General features: G+C 40.8%; 1 protein-coding gene across 1 annotated transcript; it reads left to right on the top strand.

Moving 5' to 3' along the window:
• Nucleotides 1-2,676: 2,676 nt before the first annotated feature.
• LOC138758622 (cytokine receptor-like factor 1) lies at nt 2,677-21,292 on the top strand. Its single transcript, XM_069927851.1, has 9 exons — nt 2,677-3,049; nt 8,476-8,754; nt 10,931-11,060; nt 12,382-12,551; nt 12,929-13,086; nt 15,988-16,156; nt 17,048-17,220; nt 18,857-18,893; nt 20,489-21,292. Exons 1-9 carry the CDS (start codon nt 2,992-2,994, stop codon nt 20,503-20,505), a joined length of 1,191 nt encoding a protein of 396 aa, XP_069783952.1. The 5' UTR covers nt 2,677-2,991; the 3' UTR covers nt 20,506-21,292.
• The last annotated feature ends 3 nt before the right edge of the window (nt 21,293-21,295 follow it).

Here is a 21,295-nt window from a genome sequence, read left to right on the forward strand (position 1 = left end):
TGGCACCTTTTCAATTTTAGATTTCAGATTTATTGACAAAAGTACATACATGACATCACATACAACCCTGAAATTCCTTTTCCTGAGGGTGAGGCAGAATTATCACTAATCGGTAATGCAAAAAATAAACTGTACACAGTGTAGACATATAAACAAATAAAAGAATTGTAAACAGATAACACATGTAAACAAGGTGACTGTGCAATACAGAGAGAACAAAGAAGATCAATAAAGTGCACAAGTAAGAGTCCTTAAATGAGTCTCTGATTGAATTTGTTGTTGAGGAGTCTGATGGTGGAGGGGTAGCAGCTGTCCCTGAACCTGAATGTGTGAATTTTTTGGCACCTGTACCTCCTTCCTGATGGTACAAAAGTGAAGAGGGCATGGCCTGGGTGGTGAGGGACCTTGCGAACAGAGGGTGCTTTCTTATGACACCGCCTCTTGCAAATGTCCTCAATAAGAGTGAAGACTGATGCCCGTGTCTCATTAAAGCCCCACATTCCTCACTATAGCACTTAATGGTCTACCTCAAAGCCCACAATGTAAAAGCCTAATATATCAAACTTTCACTGTAATAATCACTGATATACTTTGTACTTCTCATGTTCACAACCATTATCATACTCCAAATACCCAATGTAACACTCAATAATATCACAGACTCCACACTTAACGTGTTCTGTTAATCCTTGCCACTCACAGACACTGACTGATACTCTAATCTCAGATCCCATGGATACTAATTCTCTCTGTCACGTAAGAATCAAGAATGTTGATGTGAGGTGACTGGCAGAACAGCTGAAGGAAAGATTAAAAAAAAGTAATACATCTTGGTGATTTGGAATAGAATAGAATAGAACCAATGCCCCTGAATGTAAAGCCCAGGTAAAACCCTGAAAAAAAATCACTGAAGACGAGCACTCAGTGGCACAAGGACAGCTTCTTCCCCTCTGCCATCCGATTCCTTAATGGACAATGAATCAAACACGACCTCACATTTTCTTCTCTGCACTTAAAAAGATGTAATTAAGAGCAATGTTTGCACTGTGACGCTGCCACAAAACAACAAATTTTATGACAATAAATTCAGATTCAATGGATATTGCAATTGAGGGCCGTCAGATATATTCGTGAGCGATCTCAGTAACGTGGAGTATATCTGTGAATGATGCAGCCTACAGTAAAAGTGTTTTACATAAGGGAAGATGCAGTCTTTCACAGAGGTGATGGCCAGGGCTCTATCGGAGTGTGTTATCATGGGAGTGTAAGATAAATCATTAAGCGTTATATTAAAGGGTGTGAAGTATATTAGTGTATGATATATCTGTGGTGTGGGATCTATCAGTGAATGTTAGAGTGGAGAGTCTGAGTGGTCAGTGGTTAGGGGGTATTTCAGGCAATACTACAGTGAAGCGTGTAGGGTTATTGTTATAGTGAGGAATGGGAGAATAATTCAGTTGATTATTGGTGTTGGAAGTACCTGGGTGCATAACAATGAAGGATGTGGGGTATAACAGTGAGGGGTTATATGACATCTCAGTTGAGTGACATGATTGTGCAGCAGGTAGTACTGTTGCCTCACAGTGATCCAGGCATGATTCTGCTTTCAGATGCTGCTTGTGTGGAATTTTCACATTGTTCTTGTCATCACGTGAGTTTCTTTCAGGATCTCCGGCTGCGGCGTCTACCCATACCCCAAAAACAGGTTGATAGGTTAATTAGCTACTGTAAGCTATCTCTTAGCATGGTTGGGTAACAGGTGAATCAGGGGAGTTGATGGTCTGCAGGAGAGAATAGGCTTCGAGAACTAAAATGAATACCAAACCTCTCACTGCAACATTCCCACATGCTGATATACTGTACGTTACATTACACATTGTAACGTTTACTGATTTGCCCTTGACCAATGGTTCTCAAGCTTTTTCCCCCCATTCACATACCACCTTAAGTAATCCCTTACTAACCACAGACCTGCTATGGCATAGTCTGGAAAAAAAGGTTGAGAACCACTGCCCTATACCCTGCATTGTACCATTCACTGATATATCTCACACCCTTTAAAGTAACATACACTCATTAATATGCCCAGCTGTATTCACAGTAACACGTACTGAAATACCTCACACATCTCACAGCCTCATTGTAATACTCACTGATATGGTGATGTATATCAGTGAGTATTACATTGAGGCTATGAGATGTGAGGTACTTCAATATGTGTTACTGTGAATGTTGCAGGGCATATTAATGAGTGTATGTTACTTTGACAGGTGTGGGATACAGTGCAAGGTGTAGGGCATATAGTAGATGTTACAGCAAGGAGTGCATCAGCTGCAGGAATGTTGCAGTGAAAAGTTTGGTATATGTATCAGTGAATGTTTCAGTGAGGGATGAGGAAAAACAGTGACTGTTGCTATAGGCAAACAATAAATATGAAGATGTTGGGGTTCTGTGAGGCTTGTGAGGTATATCAGTGCCTAATACTGTGGGAGTTGTGGCTCATGTGCGCATGCCCACTAAGTGCTGAACAGTCGTGGTTACGGGAAACTGGATGCTGTTTACTGTCCCGTTAAGATTTCCTGGAGCCAATTCATCAATTTACAAAGTGAGTCATGCCCCACCACTGACACGAGCTGAGGGACCGGCTCAGACAAGCTCGTGTGCTGACAGGAATCACAGGCATCCTGGCTTATTACAGGAAGGATTATTCAGTTTAACACAAGAGACGTAATTGTGCAGAGGGGCTGAGCTTGATCAAAAAAGGGGAGATTGAGGGACAGGAGGGGTTTGAAGGGTGGAGCACTTGAATAATTAATCTGCCACATCCTAGTTGGAAAGGTAGAAGAAAAACACTAAAAGCCTGAAGATTCTCTAGCAGAAGCACCTCAATAACTGTCTGAGGAAAGAAAAATTTGGGTGTTTTAAAAATTTTGTGGTGCACACTCTCTTTCACTCTGAGGTTAATTGCTTTAAATTGAACTTCAAAGAAACATGCTGCCTTTCCATTTTCTTTTACTCTGTATGATGAAGCTGGTTTTGTGCTCGACACGTAAGTATCAATTTTAAAAGTTTCTGAGAGTTTGTAGCTTTGATTAACCAGAGGTTAACACGAGAAATTAAACAGGGCTCAACTAGATCCAGAGTGAATAATCTCTCTGATTGTGTGTGCGTGTGCTTGTGTGTGTGTGTGAGAGAGAGAGAGAGACAGTGAGAGGAGGGAGAGAGGAGAGAGATGGGTTCACTGAGGTTCAATGCCAAGGCCAGCATTTAGTCTCTAACTTTAATTGCGTATAGGAATTATTGAAATTTATGTAATAGTAGTCTGTTCAGCCACTGCCTTTCTGCTTGCAAATACCAGAGTTATCTAGGTGTGCCATCTTTCAGTTTTTAATCTTGTGAGTTGTGGCTCTTCAAGTGCTAGTTGAGGTACCTTTTAAAAACAACAAAAGTTTCTCCTTCCACTACCGAGTCCTAACTTCCAGACCTCTTTGGATGAATTGTAGCCAGCACCGTAGCACAGCTGGTGGAGCCACTGCCTAGGTTCAATCCTGACCTTGGGTACTGCCTGAGCAGAGCTTATACATTCTCTCTAGAGCTATCTTCTTGGAAATTCGGGTTCCACCCACATACCAAAAGTGTGTGGGCTAGTAGGGTATTTGGGCCACTGTAAATTCATCCAAGTGTGTAGAAGGGTAGTGGAATCTGGGGGGGTGGGGGGGGGTGCAGCTGAGAATGTAGGGAGAATACAAACTAGCATTAATGTTGATTCAGTGGTTGATAGCTGGCCTGGACGAAAGGAGGTTGCCATCCTCTATCTGCATTTTGGCTCTATAAATTATTTTAACTCAATTCCCTACCAAGATCCCATAAGGCAGTGAAGCTTGACTGATGGACTGAAGACAGAGGGTAGGAATAAACAGGTTATTTTTGTATTGAGGGCTGTGACAATTGATGTTCTGTTAGGATTGGGATGCTGGAAACTACATCAGTGATTTGGGAAGGAACATTGAAGGTCATGATGATGTATGTTTTCTGTGTGAGTCCATAAGTTTCCTCTGGGTGCTCCAGTTTCCTACAACATTGGCTACTGTAAATGATCCCTAGTGTAGGTGAGTGGTCAAATGTTTACCCTTCCATGTCGTAAGGTATGCTGAGATTTAAAAGGATATAAACAGTCTAAATGAATGTTTGAGAGATGTGGATCTGCTCTGGTAGAAAATATGGAAAAAAATAGTATTTTTTAAATGGGAAAAGTTTGAAAAATTATCAGTGTTCAGAGAGATCTAGATCTCCTTGTACACAAATCACAGACAACGACCTTGCTGTGGAGCAAAAACAGGATAGCAGCTCTATGTCGGCAAGAAAGTTGAGAACAAAAATAAGGAATACTGCAATTTATAGAGGTCTTTGTTGAGTGAACCTAGAATATTGTGGATTGTGATAGAAGGTGTGTGATGAACATTCCTGGTCTGCAGTGGGGTGGGGGCGGGGGGGGTTGTCTTATGCAGAGCAGTGTCTATATTTTCTGCAATTTAGTAGAATGAGGGGTGATCTCATTGAAATATATGAATGCACGCTATTGGATCTAAGGATAATGTTTCCCCTGGCTCAATGTCTAGAATCAAGGATCACAGTTGAGGGGGCAGTCATTCAAGGCTGACATGAGAAGAAATAGCTTCAATCTGAGTGTAGTGAATTCTAGAGACCTGGGAACGTTCAATTGCTGCTATTGATAGAGTTCTGGAAATTATAGGTATCAACAGTCATGGCTTTAGTACAGGAGAGGGGGTGCTAAGATTCTATCAGTGTGTGGAGATTTTAAATCACCTGCAAAGGTACCTGCCCACGACAAATCCATGGTTTGTCCTAGCTGTACCTCACCTAATGTTAAGCTTTGTGGCAGATCAGTTATTAAAATAAACGTGGGTGTGATTTTTGTTGATAGCGGAATGATCTTGTGGAATGAGAGAGGAGCCTGAGAATCTGAACGGCCTACTGAAATCACCACAGCCTTTTTGGCATTTAGACCCAGGACCAATGAAAGAACATTTTAATTTTTAAAAAGTTTAGACATACAACTCGGTAACAGACCATTTGAGCCCACAAGTCCGTGCCACCCAATTGACCTACAACCCCCGGAAGGTTTTGATGGGTGGGAGGAAACCAGAGCCCTGGGGAAAACCCATGCAGACACGGAGAACATACAGACTCCCTACAGACAGCGCCGGATTTGAACCCCAGTCCCGATCACTGGTGCTGTAACAGTGTCTTGCTAACTGCTACGCTAACTGCGCCACTCTAAGGGTGGTGTTCAACTTGGTACAGAGCTTGCAGAGATGGTTGTTCCCATGTGCCTGTAGAGGGAGGGATTGGGTTTGGGAACTGATGCACTGATGGCACACATCACAGCGCACTGATGGTGGAAGGAATAAACTCTAGGATGCTGCTTGCAATGCTGACCAAGTGGCCAACTTTATCCTGAATGGTGTTGAGCAGAGTGTTGACCGCACTCATTCAACTGAATATTCCATAATCTTCCAGAAAGACTTTGGCAAGTCAAGAAGGAAATCATTTGCTGCATAAACCTCATCCAGTGGCAACACTGAATGCAATGGAGGCTTCTATGAAGGGTTAAGCGTAGGCAGCAATGGTACCAGAAGAATCAGTCTGACCCTTACCATTCTTTAGGATTACTTTCTTTTAAATGATTTCTTCAATCCCTTTACAACTTAAATTACAAATAGATGCCTGTGGAATTTGCAATGCGTGTTATATTTCAGCCTGCAGCGTCCTGCAGCTGGGATCACAGCCAATCTGAATTTCAGACGATCTTCAAACTACTTCTTTTTCTTTGTGCAATTAGTGGGTGGCTCAATTCATGAAAAGGAGAGTGAAAAGGGCAAGCGAGAAAAACATAGGGAATGAAGGAAAGAGGACAAGTAAATAAATCTCACTGAAAGCAAAGGAGAAGAATGTGGCTGGACGAGAAATAAATTAGACAACTGTCCAAAAAGGGGAAGGTGATGAAAGGAGGATTTAGTGTAGGCCCTGAGGCCTGGCCCACACCTTGTTCTTTGGTGTAGATTGTTGATGGCTTTGAGGGCTCTTGATGTCTTTGATTAGTTCTTTCTTTAGGGCTGAGAGCAGATCCGTGCTGACCTGCCATCACACAACGTGGAATATGCTGGGAACCCAGTCAGTGCACCTTGCCTGTGATCAGGCCCTGAATCCTGCATCTCAAATTGTTCAGTGAGGGGGAAAGAGTCCCGCTCAGGGACAAAGCTGTTGGAGTTCAGGTGACTACACATTCTCATCACACTCCTGGCATGTGCCTTTAACTTTGAAAAAAGACTTTGGGATGTCAGGAAGTGAGCATCTAGTAGCTGATTCCAGTTCTTCCTTCTTCTTCTTTGGCAGTATGTCAGGATTGAGGATGAGTTAATTTCACTCTGTCGGCTCTGAGGCTGAAGTGACCCCCTTGATGGGACAGGAGGAACCTACAGGAGATTGGGTAGTTTGTTGAGTTGTTGACTCTTTCATCTATTAGGTTCAGCTTGAAGTTCTTGAGCTTTTCTGAAAGCTCATTTCCTATGAATGTTCACAGGCCAGTGATACCCAGAATTTGGAAATTATCCAGTGTTTGAGGCAACTTTGAGAGCATCCTTGAATGTTTTCATCTAACATAAAATTCAGAATAGTGTTTGCTTTGGATGTTTGGAGTCAGAACTGTGAATAGTGGCACCTGACAATGGAACTGGCTGAGTGGAGTTAAGGTTTGAACACTTAATTCTTCCAGTGGATTTTGAACATTTTGCACAACATTGTCGGTAATAGCTTTCCTGTTACTTGATGTGTCCAACTCTCAAAAACAATCAGAGGTAGGATTCACTACTGATAGGCAGACCGTGAATTTTGTGCTGGGTTTGTGATCTTGATTTTCAGATACTATTTATCACAATTGATTATTGGCTCTGCTGGGTCATTGATGGGGAATTTATCACCAGCGCTGAGAGGATCCTAAAATATGGGAACAGGTCCATGTTCTGCAGGGACTTGCTGTGAACCTTCATTTTCAGAAGGCTCTTCTGAAAAAAATGCCTCGAAGACAATTAATGAATCCAGAGGGGGCCAGTGTGAATGTCTAAATGTGCACCACTGGATACTGACTTCACTAATCAACTACAAAGGTGGGTAGGATACAGAGTAAAGGTCATTCTATTTACACTCTTCCATCAAACCCTCCCAGCAATAGATAACAAATAAACTTCCTTCTGTACTATCCCATCACACAGATGGGTTAGATGAAGTAAAGCTGCATTTACTCTTCCATCATTAATTTCCAGGGTAGCGTCATACAGATTAGATGGTAAAACTTATTACACACTGGCCTATCAAAAACATCCAATATATGGATAGTGTGGATTGGATACAGAATAAAGGTACCTGATGTCTTGATTACAGTTGTTGGGCATCTTCCAAAATGGGGACTGTTTACCAAAAGAACCTTGACAACTGGCAATGTGCAAGAGGACAGAATTAATGGAGTGATCGAACCCAGAAGATAGTAGAACTGGAAGAGCCTACAGAGAATTTTTAAATTCAAAAATATACTTTATTCACAACAATTATAAATGCCCATATCTCAGCAATTCGTACAAGCTATGCCATTCCATCCCTTCAATTTCTTTATGTTAACATGACCACAGTTTTGCTTGAGCCAACAGTTAGGATTTTATGAATAAAAATTTAAGTGTGTGTGTGTGTGTGTGTGTGTGTGTGAGAGAGAGAGAGAGTAAAGGAGAACTGCAGTGTCCTGTGTTATGCTATAAAGACCAATGAAGCTATGGAGGGATTTGATAAGAATTTGTAGACAAGCAGATGTTTAGCCAGCATAGTTCAGTGAGCACAACATAATCCTGTTATGGTTAACTGATTGGGCTGGTCTGTATGTATACATATCTATCACTGTCTGGACTCACATGTGGCAATATGACCAAGCTACACTGGTATCAATTGTGGTTCAAGTTGTATCCTCAGTTCTGAGTCAAAATACTATGGATGTGATTCCCTACACAGCAGAGCTGAGCAAAAAATTCCAGGCCAATGTTTCCAATGCAGTACTCAGCAAGTACTGCATTTTCCGCATCTGCCTCTAGGTTATTTTAAGATACCACAGTCACGATTTGAGGGGAGGGTATTGAAGCAATATTTATCCTTCAACCTGCATCATTAAAACAGATTATCTGGAAACTTTCACCTACCCTGTGTACTTTTTTAGAATACCTGATCAGCTGTAAAGCACTTTTCTTGATGTAACAACGTGGTGAAAAGTACAATAGAATTTTGAAATTTTTGTTTTTCTCAAAATATATCTTGACTTTCAGGAAAGGAAGGAAAGTTAGGATGGAAAGGATTGGGTTCAGACTTCTTGTTGTAAAGGCTTAGTGGCACTGTTTCTGCTCCCTCCACTTTTAGCGTTTGGGGTGGTCATTCCCCAGGATCCAATTCTGACTATTGGCTCTTCGCTGACCGCCACGTGTGCTGTAAGCCCAGAGACAAATGTGGACTCACGGGATCTCTATTGGACACTGAATGGGCAGAAACTTCGCTCGGAACTCTACACACGGGTGAACAACACTGCGCTGATGGTGACAGTGAAAGGGCTAAACGGTTCGCAGCAGCAGTCTGGTGATAATCTGGTGTGTCACCGAGCAGATGGGAGGATTCTGGCCGGGTCCTGTCTCTATGTTGGCCGTAAGTTTCTCCCATTTGCATCTGCATAATGGAGACCGTAAGAATGTGGTTAGTAAAGCATGTGAGATCCTGGGATTCATAAACAGAATTCAAAAGCTAGGAAACTATGTGAAATCCTTACAATTGGAGTATTGTTTTGTTTTCTGATTCCACACAATCTAAAATTTGGGCAGTACAGTTAATGTAGTGGTTAGTACAACACTATTACAATGCCAGTGACAGGGGATCAAATCTGGTGCTGTCTGTAAGGAATTTGTACATTCTCTCCATATCTGCATGGATTTCCTCTGGGTGCTCCAGTTTACTCCCACATTCCAAAGATGTATGGGTTAATTTGTTACATGGGTGTATTTGAGTGGTGTGGACCGACCGGAAGGGTGATTGCTGCAGAGTGAATGCAGAAAAAATTTACTCCTGTGGATCTGAGGACCAGAAATTTCACATACCAGATGAGAGATGCTGGGAGATGTTCTCCTTGGAGAAAACAAATTTGATGGGGAATTTGATAGATTGTGACGGGTTTAGATGAAGTAAATAATGGGGAGCTTTTACTGTAAGTGGATGGTTCAGTGAGGGGAGACCAGAATATGATATTATGGGTAAAAGATGCAAGGGAAATGAGTATAGTTAGAATCTGAAACATTGGTGCCAACAGAATCAATTGGTGCTTCAAGCAACTGTATCAGCACATTGACGTTGACACCCTATTGTTTGTGATTTATATAAATGACCTGGATTAGAAAGAAAGTAGGTATCCAAATAAGTTTCAAGTTGCCACTAAGCTGGTTGAAGCTGTGGACAGTGGATAAATATACCGTATATTTTGGCATTTAAGACAACCCTTGAAGCACCCAAAAAACAAAAACGTGACTCTACTCAAGGTACCACTCGATTTGTTCCATAACTCACTCAAACCCTACCCTACAACAACATTTTAAGATGCTGGGATATTAGAAAGAAATTTTCATTGTAAAAAATACATCTAAAATTCTTCAAAATCATTACCATTATCATTATCTGAGGCAAAGATAATGATAAGGACATCCAGATTTTCACTGTTTATACCGTCATCATACAAGTCCCAGTCTGAATCAGATGAGTCGGCTTCTGCTTCATCATCCAATGTCCCACAATAATCCTTCTTTGGCCACTTCAATGACTTTTAACTTGCTTCATACTTTCTTCATTTTGCTGGAGGCTCCATGATAACGCCCATGCCCAACAGCTCAGTCAACGCCACACCAGTTCAGTCAACACATGTATTTTTTGGGGGTCGACTTATACACCCGATATATGATAAAACCATGAAATTCAGGCTGAAACTGGGACCTGTCTTGTGTATATATGAATTGCAGATATGGGCAGAGAAACGGCAACTGGAGTTTAATCCAGACGATGTGAAGTTTTGCACTTTGGGAGGTGAAATGTAAGGGGAATGAATGAAGAAGGATCTGAGTTGTTTAGGCTGGATGTTTAAAAGCACTAATGTGCAAAGGGATCTGTGGGGGAGGAAGTTTAAAGGACATGTGCGGACTAGTTTTTTTACATAAGAATGGTAGATGCCTGGAACGGGCTGCCACAAGTATTGGTGGAAGAAGATAAAAAAGTAGTGTTTAAGAGTTCTGACAAGACACCTAAATATTCAGGATATGTATAATGTGCAAGCAGCAAAGTTTTCATATAAATTGGGCATTGTGTTCACACAAGACATGTGGGTTGAAGGGCATGTTCCTATGAGGTTCCATATTCTACATGAAAGAGAAGTTGTTGCAGGAACATGTGAAAAATCAGAGGAATGGAGGTGATGGGATTGATTTGCTATGAACTAACATAGACGATGGACCAAATAGCCTCTTTTTTCCCTAAGAACCATATAAATCAATGATTTTCTGAGATGAGCATTCACTGTGACTTTGCAAATGTCCTTTTCTGTGTATTGATGGATGTGACATGAATGTTTTGCCTTAATCTTGTCTCCGTTTCTCGCGCCCTTAAATGAATTGAGTCAACTGTTCGCTAGCCGACTTGCTGGTCCAGCTTCATGATAGGACAGCGCCATCCTGACAACTTAAGAATGGTCAGGACTGGCATTAGCTAAAAATGAGTAAAGGTGCAACACTGTCACATCTCTACAGAGTGCTCAGTGTCTGGCTGATTTCTCCTCTTCCTCATTCAGTTCCTCCTGAGAAACCCACCAACATCACCTGCTGGTCCAAGAACACCAAGGACCTCACCTGTAAATGGAGCCCAGGGAGTCGGGGAGAAACCTTCCTTCGTACAAAGTACACGCTAAAATACAAGTTACGGTAAGTCACTACATCACTGGCTAATGTGCCAATGAAGGGGGCAGAATTAGGAAGTTTAATTCAATGTATTTTTCAAATTTATCTATCAAGTGAATTCTTTGGAAGGCTGCCATTTCTTGCCAATCTATAACTGTCCTTGAACTGAGTGGCCTGCTGGGTGATTTCAGGGAGAAGTTGAGAGTGACCATATTACTGCCTGAAACTATGTTATAAGCCAAACTGGCACATGGCCTATTTCCTTCCCTATTAATGAACTAGGTGGATTTCTTAAATCAATCTGGTAATTTCACAGATACTATTACTGACAATAGTGTCAATTCAATTCAATGCAGAGTTTCTTGTCAAACAACAGAATTATAAAGGCTAAACTGTGATATATTAAATAAACTAGACTGTATTCTTTGGATGTAGGTACCTACAATTTTAAAAGTATGTAACGATGGATAGAGGGAAACATTTTCATCTTATGGGAAATCCAAGACAAAGAGCAAGAAATGAGAACTTTGCTCTCTAAAAGGTATACAGAAAAACCCCTGGTATCCGGAATTCAAGAAACCAGCAGCCTCAAGCAAATTTTAATAAATTTTAAAATAGAATAAAATAATAGGTAAAAAAATACATAGGTTTAAAATTGTAAATATTCTCTGAAGTTACACATCAACCTTTGGTGAAGATGGAAGCAAATATTCAGCCAGCAGAGGGAGGGCCTTGGTCAGGCTTTGTTCATAGTGGCTGTTGGGGTGACTCTCTTAAAGTGTCTGCTTATCCCTGCTTAGTAAGAGTCGCCCAGTCAGAGGCTTTGTCGGTAAACTCGGGGGAGGGGGGCTTAATTATCTATAATGTTATTGTTCATCCTTAAGGTGGCTCCGTGGAGGGGGAGGAACCTGCAGATGCAGCGATGGTTAAATGTTTTCACTGACTGAAAATAAAGTAAAATGCTTCATGGCTTATATATTCATGCCCTTCAGTGTAAGTACAGTATAGTGTTTTTATTTTTTTGTCTTTTAAATTGTTTATTCTTAATGTAGGTGTATAAGTTAGACATTGTAAGATTAAGTCTCAAGCAAGCAGAAAATACACTAATCTGCCAACTACTAATCCCCAGGTGCCGGATACCAGAGGTTTTACTGTAGTTCAAATGCGATGAGCTGAATAGGTGTAAGATTCTACAGAGATATGGAGAAAGACGTGAACAGCAGAGAAGAAACATAACTGCAGTCTCATTTCCACTTGTTTAAAACTATCACAGAATTATGAGAACCCATATAGTTCCACAATACAGAAAATAAAGATGCCAGCAACTCACCATTGTCTTCCCTAGGTGGTATGGCAAAGAGAATGAGTGCCATGAAATGGGTACAGCTGGACCGAACTCTTGCTACATCCCCAAGGATCTGGCATTGTTTACTCCCTATGAAATCTGGGTTGAGGCCACAAACAAACTGGGCTCGGCAGCTTCTGAAATCATCTCCCTGGATATTCTGGATGTGGGTGAGTGGTTTCTCTGGGTGCTAATGCAAAATATAAATGGTAATGAGCAGTGTAGTAGCATAGCAGGTAGTGACCAGGATTCAGCCCGGACTTGGGGGCTCTCCATGCAGGGGTTGTACATTTTCTATCATTTTGATGGTTTCACTAGTGAGTGTTTCAGTTTTCACAAACACCATAAAGATGGCCACTTAAATGATTTTTTTTTGTAGGTAAGTGGGCAAAAAATTAAAAGGGATGTAAGAGGAAATGAGCTAAAGGGTTATAGAAGAACAAGAAGGGGAATGGTGCTGAAAGATAAATTGCTGGAAGAACTCAAAACACCCACTTAAGTCTTACACAGCACTAAAGTTTCCACTTGACTGTTTATTTTACGGTAGTTACCACAGATGCCCCATCTGATGTTCAGGTGAATCGTGTTGGTGATCTCGAAGACCAGCTCAGCGTCTGCTGGAGCTCTCCTCCTGCACTGAAAGACTTCCTCTTTCAAGCCAAGTATCAGATACGCTATCGTGTGGAGGACAGCACCGAGTGGAAGGTAATCGCCACATTTCATGCCCTCTCCTTCTCACTTGCAAGGTGCAGAGGTGATTTGGACTATCTGAAGAGTGGACTTGGTACTGTTCTTATTTTCAAATATTTACGCCTGAAGTCATTTAGTTACACTAGCTGCATTTACCAGCTCACTGGAGATATATTTATCAAGTAATAATGATAATAACTAACTGGTTAGCTACTTTCCCCAGTAAAAGGGGTTTTCAGATGACCCCTCTGCGTTACATTCAGTTAATACAATTTTTAGCCCCGAGAGATAGTTTCCTGAGGGTAGGGAGACTAAACTGAGGAATCAGAGTGGAAGACAAGCACACAATGAAGAATAAAATGCGGAGGATTTTCTGAATGTTGAGGACTTCTAAAATGTTCTGCCTCTTTGGATGCATTCAAAGCTAAGATTGGTCAACTATTGGTCTATCAGGGTATCCAGGGATCTGAGTATTGGCCAGAAAACTAGGAATGAGGTAGATTTTCAGCATGATCTTATTGAATAGTGGATCAGACATGAAGGGCTATATGAATGGCTATTCTTATTTCTCACAATCTACATCCAATAAAAACTTTCTTATGTGAGAGATTCTTCACCCACCTTTCCACATCTCAAAAAGTCTCTATTAGCTCTTTTGTTCTTTCTAGAAATCCATTAAAGGTTCTTCTTCATAACCTATGCAGTTGATTGTTCCTTTCACTAACAGTACCATACCCCAACCTACCAGCCTTACTCACCTTCTCACAGCTCCTATTTTGGCTGTGTTAAATCTCACTCTCCTGTGGTGTGCACATCAGGAAACATTGACTTGCAAACTCCCTCACTAATATCTTCATGTTTCTTGATTTTAATTACTTCTGTCCTGCTCTCTCTTGTCTTCCTCTTCTCCCAGTGAATAGATGAGGGTTTCAATGGGGGATGCTGACCAAATAGACAAAATCTGTCTCGTCTTAACATTATCTACTACTTTCAGGGTATCATTGCAATGTCACTAAACTGTTGTGTGTGAAGGTCTGCATTCCACTTTACCTTTAAATATGTGTGTCTGTGTTTATACAAGGGTAATAGATGAAATTAGGATGAAACATCAATGTCTGCTGATGTCCTCAGGCGTTGGGGTGAGTGATGTGGAAATTGTGGCCCAGCAGAAAGGTTTAGACAAACATTTTATTTCCTCCTGGGCTCCACAGTTTTAAATTTGTAATCAAACAATTCACATGTGATTAAAGTGCAGATTCCAGAATTTTATTCAGGATTATTTGTATATGTTTTAGTTTGATCCTGTAGAAATGACAGCACCTTTAATACATAGTCCCTTCATTTCAGGGCACCATAATGTTTGAGACATTTGGCTTCACAGTTGTTTGTGAATACTCAGGTATATTTAATTACTTCATAGGTGCAGGTTTAAGAGAGCAAAGCTTGCTTCTGAGCTTATGATCACCTTTGAAGTCTGTAGTTGTCATTTTTCAGTATGAGGACCAGAGTTGTGCCAATTAAAGTCAAAGAAGCCAGTATGAGGCTAGAAACCAAGATTAAAACAGTAAGAGACATCGCCCAAACCTTAGGATTACCAAAATCAACAGTTTGGAACATCTGTAAGAAGAAAGAGTACACTGATGAGCTCAGTAAATGCAATGGGACTGGAATTCCAAGGAAGATCTCCACTGCTGATGACGGAAGAATTCTCATCATAATGAAGAAAAATCCCCAAACGTGTGTCTGACAGGTCAGAAACACTCTTCAGGAGGCAGGGGTGGATATACCAGCCTCTACCATCCGCAGAAGACTTGATGAACAGAAATATAAAAGAAAAACGAGTTTTTACCCCAAACATTAAAGAAGACATTGTAACATTAGATTACAAAGGAAATATGACCAACAGGATAGGCTCTGTACCTGAGCATGGCAGCTGAGGGCCTCAGACCAGGCATTAGGCTGCTGGATTCTGTGAATCAGGTATCAGGACAAGGATTTGTGTAGGTGCAATGGTGAGCAGTGTTCATCGGGCGATGATTGCTTCGTAACGCGAGGAGGTTTTGGAAACGGGGGTTGAGGAGGTGTGACTTGGATGCCTTGAGCTCAGCTTCATTGCTGGACAGAACTGGAGCCTGTGTAGCTATGGTTATTGGGTGGGGGAGGGGGGGGTGGGGGTGCAGGAGTCAGCGGCAAATCCATGGATACTTGAATCTTGACAGTGAAATAGGTCTTTTGGGTTTATAAGCTCCATTGATCTCCTCCCATCTCTCATCTAAATCTTTCAGCTATACCTCTCTATTCTCTCCCCCTTAGATGCTTCATTAACCTCACCTTGTGGTCTACATTATTCAAAATTCTACATTCTTATCACTCTATTGATAAAGACATTTATTTTGAATTTCTATTGGATTCTTGGTGACGGCTTCCAGTCGCATTCACTCCCAGCATCTTCAATATTTTCCATAATTTTAAACACCTATTTATTAGGTCACCCCTCTGCCTCCTGACCTCAAGGGAAATAAAACTTGTGTTTGATCATTGCAGGTTTTACTTTATACAACAAAAGGAAGATACCATTCAGCCCCACAAGCATGTTCCACCATTTAATATTAACTGATCTGCGTCTTAACTCAAACTACTCACTTGAGTTACATTGATCTTAATATCCTTCAATTTTTTTTCAATGGTAATCATCTTTTTTATGGAGACTTCCCGCTTTCCACTACCCTCCAGAACACTTTCTGACGTTATCCCAGAATGGCATGGCTCTCATTTTACCTCACTTGCTCTGAACAGCCCCGCACCAGAGAAAATAGTTTCTCTATGAATTCCTCCAGTCATCTAAGTTGTTGCAAGTTTAGTTTCTGTAACTCAGCTTTCTAATTTAACCCTCTTTTCCCTGCCTTCTCATTGTAGGTCGTGGACGACATTGGAAACCAAACCTTGTGCCGATTGGCAGGGCTGAGACCGGGAACCGTGTACTTTGTGCAGGTGCGATGTAATCCAGTTGGTATTTATGGTTCAAGGAAGGCAGGGATTTGGAGTGAATGGAGTATCCCTACAGCTGCTTCTACTCCTCGGAATGGTGAGCATCTCCGCACATGCTATCATTTTCCCTCAGTCCTGCCTCTCGCACATTCAATTCTTTAAAAACAAAGAGACCTTAATTTCACAGGTGAACAGAGAAACATATCAAAAGTTTGATTTTGAAAGTGGACGGCTGAAACAGCCAGAGTTGTGGGGGGAGTACTCTTACTTTAATCCCCGCTGCATCTATCTGGGAACGTTTGCTGGAACAGTTCGGAGAGGGCCTATCTAATCTGCCTTGAAACTGTGTCATGGGACAGAAATTTAAACCAATCTGTACTAACCCTGCTTTGAGAATGTTTGAGGGGAATTTCACTCTGCATGGTTGACGTAGCGGTTAATGCAATGCTAGTTTGTACTTCTTCCCTGTGTCTCTGTGGGTTTCATCCCACTGTTCAAGATGTACGAGTTGTAGATTAATTGGTGTATGTGGGTGGCATGGGCTCGTGGGTTAGAAGAGTCTGTTACCGTGCTGTATGTCTAAATTTTCAAAAAATTATAACTGATAAAATTTTTTCCACTGAGGGTAGGTCAGGTACAAACCAGAGGACATGGATTAAGGGTGAAAGGAGAAACATTTAGAGGGAAATTCTTCACAGAGTGTGAAATGAGCCAGTTGAAGTGGTGAATGTAGGCTCAATTTTAATATTTAAGAGGAATTTGGATAGGTGTATGGATGGGAGGGGCATGGAGAGCTATGCACTAGATGTAAGTCAGTGAGACTAGGCAGAAAAATAGTTTGGCACAGATTAGAAAGGCTGAAGGGCCTGTAATATTATGCGGGTCTAATTAGGAACTGTGTGAAGGAACATTGATGCGTCAGAGTTCATAAGGAAATGATATTGATTTTTAATGCTAGGTAAATAGTGCAGTTCCTGTGTGTTGACAGAGAGATCCAGCAATACATGTTACCAGAAGAGTGGAGAGAGTGGCTCAAACTTGAGACGGGAGCTGAAGCAGTTCTTTGGCTGGGTGAAAAAGCATGGATGTACAGCCCTCAACATCAAATTGTATGACCAGTGGCGTGTGTGGCTGCAAAAGTCACACAAGACACGCAACCAGGTAAACATTTCACTCACATGCTCTCAATGCTCCATTTCAGCATACAGCCGGAGATAAAAACAGAAAACACTGTGAATACATACTCAGCTAGTCAGGCAGCAGCGACAGACAGGGGCACAGGGTTATCAATTTAGGATAATAACTTTCATCACAGCTTGTTCCAGCATTCTGTTTTCTTTCCCCCAAAGGCCAGCATCTGCTTTTTTTTTTGCTTTTTTAATGAGCACACAGCAAAGTCTTGTATTTCGGGAGAGATTTCACTGGCTCAGGACAAGGTGATTCCCAGTAACTTTTGAAGTGCAATTGCTTTTGAAATATCAGGAATATGATAGCCAATTTGGTTCCACAATGTCATAGTGACTTGTTTATCTTTTCCAGTAATGTAGTTGAGATGAGATAACCTCTTTTGTCATTGCACAAGTACAGTGCATACATACATCAAACAAATAAAATATACAAACAACACAATAAAACACAAATTTCAATGTTTAGCGGTATTCAGTTCACGTACGGCTCCAGGGCTAAAACTGTTTTTAAGCCTGTTTGTCCTTGATTTAATGGATTTAAAACGTCTACCTGAGGGAAACAGGTCAAACAGATGATGACCAGGGTCTCTCAAGATTTTGGCTGCTCTACTGAGGCAGTGAGATCTGATTAAATCCTCCAAAGCGGGCAGTGAGCTGTCGATAATCTTCTGGGCTGTACTGAAGGTCCCTCTTGTCTGTTGCCGAGCAGCTGGCAGACCACATCGGAATGCAGTAGGCCAGCACATTCTCGATGGAGCGGCGATAAAAAGGACACCAGCAATTTCTCTTTCATTTTGACCTTCTTAAGATTCCTCAGGGCATGGAGTCGTTTTTGTGCCTTTTTAACTACTGTGATGGTATTGGTAATCCAAGAGCAATCTTCAGCAAAGTGCGTACCCAGAAACTTGAAAGTAGTGACCCTTTCTGCACATTGATGTATAATGGGTCTGAAACTATACTGTTCCTCCTGAAGTCTACTACGTTCTTTTGTTTTTGAGGAGTTCAAGACGAGATTGTTTTCTGAACACCACGCTGTCAAGGATATGGCTGGAAGGAGCTTCCTTCCCGTTACAGGATTAGTTTGAAAAACTAAATGGGACATTTTTGAAGAACAGGATTTGGAGGTGTACTCATCAGCTGTACTGTTTCTCACATTTACATCCACATTTCCCTCCCTAAAGGAGGCCTAAAGTTAATCAGCTCATCTGCCACAGGCCAAGTGTATAGGACACATCATGCAACAAGGAGTTTCCGCCTTTATTTGGCTCTTGAGACTTTGTTTTAGGGTTTAACCCCACAAGCCATGAATTAGAGACAGGGTGCATTTCAGTCAGATACTAAGCAATGGTGAGAGAAGAAAAGAGTAGGTATGTTGCTGAGTGTGGGTTGGTGGGGGGGTGACACCCTTGAATCAGTGGGCTCCAGGAAAGAAATTGGATAATTAAAAGATCCCATTCCTTCATTCTCACAATCTTTGAATTATCCCTCACCTTCCTCAAAACCTTACTCTCTACTATACCCTAACACTACAACCAACCGTACACACCACAATCCTAAATCCTCTTTGGCTCTTGGACTCATAATTTTCACTCTTCCATTGTTTCCCACAGAATCAAGAAGTCTCAGTTTTTATTGGATCTCAGGAAGGTGAGTCAGACTATTTTGTATGATCATTGAATATTTTGTATGATCAACTAAGAGATCATGTTTCTTTTGTGAAATGTGAATCACTCAAGAGTACCTAATTGCATCTGATTATCCTGGGAGTTAATAACTTGCTGTGGCTTTCACCACAAAGTTGAATCAAAACAATTTAATTTTTGGATTTATTAATCTGTCCTTGAATTGAGAATTTTATGTGAGAAAATCTCTGTACTGAGTCTGATCTCTTGGCCAAAATTCATCTTTATCTTTTGCTATTCTATAAAACTATCACCAGTGCTGTGAGTACACTCTGGCCATCTATCTCTTATGTTTTTATCATGTGGCCTCCAGCCACCTCATCCACACTTTCTCATCCAACATGTCTGTATTTGTGACATCCACGCCAATTAAAGAGCACACAGACTCATTCATACCCACTGGATTAATCTTGAACACAGCCATGGAATATAATTAGTGTGACTTTTTTTTTTGCAAATAGTCCTACACAATTTTTCTCTTCTCAATTTTTAAATTATTGGACCTGCTTCATGATCCTTTCAAGCAGGACATTCAAGCTCAAAAATCATTCTCCCTCTCTGGGTATTTTACTTGAGAGTCTTATATCTACAGGTTACCAGTGGAAAAGTTAGTTGGAAATTATAGTCTCAGCAAAGTGATGCACAGCAGCCAACAGATACTTGGAAATTCTACAGCAGAACCCAACATTTTTTCCCCCAAAAATCTAGGCATTACAGGTTTACTGTAGCTGCGATTGTTCCTCTTCATCACTGGTAATGGAGGAGCGAGCTCAGAACTGATTTGGGAGGGTTCAGGCAAAGATAGACATGATTTGGGTATAAGACTGAAGTGGGATTGGCATAGTACTGAGGGGAGGGGAAATTGACCCAGGGATGGTGCATTTAAGATTATGCATTTGATAAGTGATGGTAGGAGGAAGAGCTGACACAGAAATCAATTTTAAAGTTAAGGAGTTTATCTGAGTTAAAGAATAAAGTCTACAGATGCTAGGGTTGGGTGCAATACATAAATGGACTGGAGAAATTCAGCAAGTTGCACAGCATCAAAGGATGTTTTGGGCTGCAGTGCTAAAGTCCACATTCCAAATGCCTTTCACATGACAATGAATCAGTCCTTTATTAACTGGGTTGTACATTGAAAATCACAGACCTGGCAAATAAACTGCATTGCAAGCTTCTATGCATTGTTGCAATAAATATGCAAAACCAGAGGGAAAGTGTGGACTTCATGATCTACATGTAAAATTCCAGGTCTCCTTTAATGAAATATTTTTGAAATAAATTTTATCAGGTAGAACATTATGCTAGGTAACAGAAGTTACCTCAGGCTTTGACATAGCAACAAACACTTCCTACCTCTGATGTTTTAACAAAATTTTGTAAAAGAGATTCATCTCCCAACATTTCTGGAACATTGGCATTCAGATTAATCTTTAATGGCTTACAATTTACTGAAAGATTCTCTCTGTCTATTTCTTTATTTTTCCTTCTTCCTCAATTTAACTCAGTGTCTTTACCCAGCTATCTTGTTCTGAATGTTATATTTTTGCACATTTTTAGATACATCTGCCCGGTAATTCCAAGGAATTTCAGCCTCTTGCCACATGGATTGAAGATTTCCATAGCATCTTGATTATTAATCCAAGACCATGGGAAATAAGTTAACACAACAGTTCTTCGATCCATAGTATTACTGACAAGAGATGCTTAGATTCTGCTTACACTAAGACAGAGAGGATTGAGTGGCAGATGCTAAGACAATATTATACTTTTAAGAGTCTCAAAACAAAATGATCTTTCATTTGGTTAGCATTCACTTTGCAATTCAATGTCAAGATTCCGGGTCCATCTAGGTTTCTTGATATTTCTTGAAATGCATGAACATGTAACTTGATGCCTCTTTTCATCTACATTTTCTTAAATTATTCCCTCCTTTCCTTATTGCTGTAATGTCCTCCTGCCCTGTTCCTCTCTAAAATCTCTATGCTCTCCAGTTCTAGCCTCTTAGATGTTTATGATGGCTGTGGCTCCAGCTTCTTAAGATTTCACTTCAACTGAGCATCTTAATCACCTGTCCCAGTATCTCTTACATAACTCAGCATTATTTTTAACTGAATATTCCTGTTAACAACCTTAGGTGTGTTTTTTTTATATTGTTAAAGGTGCTACAAAATACAAGTAGTAGTTGTTGCTGAACAGTTCAAAACTTTCAAGTAAATTTAAGACACATGGAACATTGAAAAATTCAGCACAGGGAAGAACATCTTCACAGCACAACAAATAAACTGACTGAATAAAAAAATAACATAACTTTGAGCATTTCAAATCATTTTACTTTTGAATAAACCAAACATTGCATTCAAAGCA

This window comes from Narcine bancroftii, chromosome 3 (genome assembly GCF_036971445.1).
Source record: "Narcine bancroftii isolate sNarBan1 chromosome 3, sNarBan1.hap1, whole genome shotgun sequence".
Classification (NCBI taxonomy): Eukaryota; Metazoa; Chordata; class Chondrichthyes; order Torpediniformes; family Narcinidae; genus Narcine; species Narcine bancroftii.